The sequence below is a fragment of the Etheostoma cragini genome, unplaced genomic scaffold (assembly GCF_013103735.1).
Source record: "Etheostoma cragini isolate CJK2018 unplaced genomic scaffold, CSU_Ecrag_1.0 ScbMSFa_3363, whole genome shotgun sequence".
Classification (NCBI taxonomy): domain Eukaryota; kingdom Metazoa; phylum Chordata; class Actinopteri; order Perciformes; family Percidae; genus Etheostoma; species Etheostoma cragini.
Genome location: NW_023267624.1, coordinates 1 through 4,829, shown reverse-complemented (window position 1 = coordinate 4,829; position 4,829 = coordinate 1). Strand labels below are relative to the sequence as shown.

The window sequence follows — 4,829 nt, the reverse complement described above, 5'->3', positions numbered from 1 at the left end:
TCTGATGTCCCATGGTGAATCGCAGTATTGTAGATCCATTGAAGATGGCTTTTTACTAGTCGTCAGGCACAACCTCAACTCAGAGTTAACATACTAAGAGTCGACTCACCTAACTCAGATCAGCTGTTCTGGAACTGAAAACTCAGTTTCACTTCACAAGGTAAATCAACGCAGAGTTCAGGCTCAGTTTGTTGAACTTCCTTTCTGGAATAGCCCTCTGGCATGGATAACTCAGAGTTTCCCTCATCTCAGAGTTCACTATAAGTTTTCACATAAACTGCTTTCTGGAATACACCCTGGTTCTCCTAGGGTTCTTTGAGTTATGTCAAATGTTTAAGCTGACTGAATAGCTAGGCAAAGGGATTGATAGTGAGGCCTGTACACTTACATTACAGGTCCTGAAGAACTTGGAGGCATCTTCACGCAGGTACACAGGAAGTGCATGAAGAACGAAGGCCCGTCTCATATTTACATCACGTTGTTCCTAGATGGACAACAAAATATCCATCAGAATAGCAATTACAGCAATGCAGAGCAAACACTTAAAAAAAAAATCTATGTGTTAAATAGCTCCATATTATGATGGTGGTCATTGCTATAGATGGTACATTCTGTATTTTGGGTGACCATTTCTATCTATTCTATTTTTCAAATTAATAACTTTGTATTGTAAATACTTAAATAACTCATAAAAGGAAAACTTGAAATTGTAAATCAAATTTTACGAAAACATTAGTTATTTGGACTTCTTCAAATTGAAGCTGATAAAGCTTTTTTTTAAGGTACCTCTTTCTGATAGAATACATCTTGTCAAGACGTCTATCTCTGATGAGACAACAATGTTGTGTTCATGGCATAATCACTTAACCTCGGGGGGTACAGTTGAGGCAATTCCTACTATGGCTTTTTACAGTTGTCTGCAAACAATCTGTTAATAATCTGTTTCTAAATCGTGCAAAGTTAAAAATTCACCTGAAGGTCATAAATCCTCACGAACTCGGCTAGCTCCTCCGCTATCTTGCTAGTCTTGGTGGCCTTGTCTCTGAACAAGGTGATGAGTTTCGGCGTGTGTCTGTCCAGCTCCTTGTAGAATTGATTGCGCAGGTTAACATTGTTGATTCGGTGGAACTCTGCAAACACCTGTACATGGACAGAATTACACAGAAATGTACAAAGATGAATTAGGAACATAATTGTTAATATTATTTTGAAGTTTTCAGTTGGCAAAACCAAGGGCAATTCTATTAGGGATGAGTCAGAACCAAGGTCAAAATAGAAAATTAATTGTCACTTTAATTTAAAACAGTCTATATAATGTTGTCTAAAGGAAATTAAATTAATAAACCTTTATACTTTGTTTGCTGTGAATGGAAGAAAATACGTCACAGCGTGATGTGTTGTCAACTTTTACATCCGCCATTTGGTGAAATTTTGAGTCATTTAAAAATTTGATAAATCAATCATGTTCAAAGTGTGCATGCTAAAGAGTCATGTTGATTAATTGCTCTCAACATGGAAAACAGTAAAATATTAAAAGATTTTTTATACCTGTGACTCCATAAGTAGGGCTGGCCATCTGTCCACGACGTCTCTCACCCGTGGAGCAACAAGAGCTCCAACAATTTCTTGGCGACGAAGGGCATAGGTTGTGTTCATGAGCTTGCCTATGACTACTTGGTTTCTCTCAGTCTTTTCGACTTCATATATGATTTCTTTTCTCATTGTTTCCAGAGTGGCTGGGGTTTGATCTTTTGGTAGGTTGATGATGTAGTTGACCTCAGCTTTTCGAGCTTTCTTTATGTTTTGATGGGGGTGATCATTGTCAGGGTTGTTTCGGCTCCGCCTCCCTGTGTTGATGGCTACTTCAGCAACCCCAGCTTTGGCCAGATTGTTACGGTAAGACGCAACCTTGTACCCTATGTGACGTTTCCATCCCAACTCCCCGTCTTCACCAGCCGTCATTCTTAGACATGGATGAGCTGTAATCAAAGCTTGAGCAGCCATTGCCAATTCCTTTTCATGTGGGTATGGTTTAAAACTGTAGATCATTTCTGCCATTTTCTTAAGGATTTCACTCTTCTGTGACCTCTTTAACTTCAGCAATTTTCCTGATTCTTCATCAATACGATTTCCTTCTTCTAGTATATGCTCCACTTCATAACCAAAACCAGGAACCACAAAGTTATCAGGCCAACTCTTCTGGCGCTGTAACGCAGGTACATGTGGGAGTATGTCTGTGTCGGAAGATGCAGTAGATGAGGTGTCACCTTCAGGTCTGATGACTCTCAATGTGCCCTTCTCTGGTAACTCCTGGATGTCCACAAGAAGACAAAGATCACCATCAAAGTCTGGATCCTCATAGTGCAGGCTGAAGTCCCCATCCAGTCTCGGCTTGAACCTCTCTTGCATTATTTGTTTCAGCTCCTCCACTGACTTTGGTCGCTCAAGTAGAGTAAATTTCACGGCAGTGTCTCGTGCAACATACACACGCAGCACATGCTTCTGGGCAGCAGCCATCTTTTGGTTCCTAAACGACATAAAACATGTTAATTTTCATGGAGAGTGAAAGTGTCACGCACAACATATACACGTCCACATACCCAATGGGCCACACAAACACTGGGACACCACTTGAACGATGGGATTTATGGAAGGCCAGCTGCTGTAGTGGGGCAGTTTATTCATGGACCCACTGTCCGCACAGCTCCAAGAGAATGCTGCAGTCATCTATTTACCTGCTTCAACAAATCTTCAGTGTAATAATATGAAACATTTGGGTGTCAAGAGCAATCTTCCATCTATGTTGTAAGCACAGAGAGGTGTTTTGTCATTTAGCTCTGATGGGGTGTGAACAGCCAGATTGTTTGGGAAAAGTTCGTAAGATCTTAGGTGTTCAAAGTAGTGTGATATGTGCTCTTGGCAAAGAAAGATAACACTACCATTGACCAGGAGAACTTGTTCAATTCTACAGTAATTAGGCAGTCCTCCATCTTGTCCCACAGACAAAAACATTCCTACATTGTAATCAGTTCCATCAATGCAGACCTTTGATGTGCTGTAAACAACATTGCTTTCTGTTTGTTGTTCAATGTATGTCTTGGCAACATTTGGAAGCAATGATACCAGTACAGAAGTGACATTTGATGTCTGCTGGCGAGGTTTGAAGAATCCTGACGCACTGAGATGGTATGCTACCATGTATTGATGCCTTTCTGCAAGTGTTTTTAACACATTTTTAAAGTTTTGTGTGTCGTGTACAACTCTCTTGAAAAAACGGTGTTTACCCTCGAATCTCATTGTCCACAAGTGCACAAGGGGCCCAAAACGGCGTACAAGGTCAGGATAGTGTTCAATATAGTGATGCTTAGGACGGAGTTTAAAATCTGGAAAGGCTTCTTTCAGCATCTCTCTATGATCCTGTATCTTGGACTGTAAATACTGGATGGACTCTTCTGTGAATTCTGAGCACAGTGATAACTCTACTACCTCTTTTAAGTCCATTAGCACAGTCCATGCTCCATCCTCTTCAGGAACTGCATTCCCAATTATCAAAGGGAGCAGTCTAAGCAATGTGGCATTTTCATGGCCATTACCCCCAATGCTTTTCTTTACAGCAAAGGTCTGTGGTATTTTATGAGGTTTGTCAAGCTTGTCTGTGTGCTGGTATGGAAACGATAGAATTTTCTTGTTCAAATATTCAAGGGTGAAGTATTTGCGACTGATCATCTCTCCGATACATAGTGAGAGCTCTACTGGCACAATGCCCTCAAAAAGATCGTGGAGGGCATCAGGTGGAAATCCAGTGACAGTATGAAAATGCCCTAGATGCTGGCTCAGGACACAATTTGCCTGAACACCATTCTGACTCTGACTATCCCCAAGCATTACAGCACGCACATCACTATTGTGGCTCTCTTTTGTCCTAAGACTGAATTCGCCACTTGCAACTTCATGAGTCTGAAGTTTAGCTTGTGTCGCTGTGCAGAATCTGCAAAAATATTCTGCTCGAAAAGATTTTGAAAAGCCTGCCAAATCATGGGCTGCAAGATTGTCAGACACCACACACATGACTGTTCCTTGAACTACCTTACCAATAGACTCAATGAATACCCCATCTTGTTCAAGGGTACGGAGGTCTCTCAACAAAGGACCAAGTGCTTTTTCATAGCCAAATGTCTGTATGTCAGCCACTTTACATAAAGCTGCAAGCTGAATAACATGCAGGGCTGATCGGTATTTACTGGGAAGATCAGCAAGCGTCCAGTATACTGAACAGATTTTGTGTATTTTGCGTGATGTCCCAAGTGGATTGGCTATTTCAAAATCATCAATGTACAAAATGAGTGTTATCTTTAACTCATCTGAAGACAATATTGTGTTGTCTTTAAAGTACAAACCATCTTTGTGGCTTACATAATGACTTTTTTGTGCCACTTTTGTTTCTTTAATTTTGTCCAAAATATCTGTATGATTGAAGATTTTTTGTATCATCTCCAGAATGGGAACATGCACTGCTGTGTGTCCTGGCTGTAGCAGATACTGTACAGGCTTTACCACAGGGTAATTATTTTCGATGAAGGTTTTCCTTCTCTTGGTTGAGGATAACTGCTTCCCCTTAGCTGTGGCACTGACGATAACATTACTGTCCATGACAGTACTAACAACCTCATTTAGAAGTGTTTCACTGAAAGTGATGTCATGACTCTGCAAGACCTCTCTAATGTCACGTTTAAGTATCGGTTGGGACAAGGAAAAGATCTGAGTCAAATGTTCCACTATTTCCTGAGATGCCATGTCGGATACATGAAGAATAGATCGCATCTTTAGGA

At 40.7% G+C, this 4,829-nt stretch overlaps 1 protein-coding gene across 2 annotated transcripts; it reads right to left on the bottom strand.

Annotated features, from left to right (window-relative positions):
• Positions 1–271: 271 nt before the first annotated feature.
• Positions 272–4,823, bottom strand: LOC117940810. 2 transcript variants are annotated; one of them, XM_034865956.1, is made up of 3 exons: positions 1,549–4,823; positions 973–1,140; positions 272–484 (listed from the first exon to the last, which is right to left on the bottom strand). In XM_034865956.1, the coding sequence occupies exons 1-3, from the start codon at positions 2,536–2,538 to the stop codon at positions 326–328; spliced, it is 1,317 nt and encodes a 438-aa protein (XP_034721847.1). In that variant the 5' UTR covers positions 2,539–4,823; the 3' UTR covers positions 272–325. The 2 variants fall into 2 exon arrangements, 1 of the variants encoding a protein (XP_034721847.1); XR_004655823.1 differs by having other exon boundaries at positions 398–484.
• Positions 4,824–4,829: the final 6 nt, after the last annotated feature.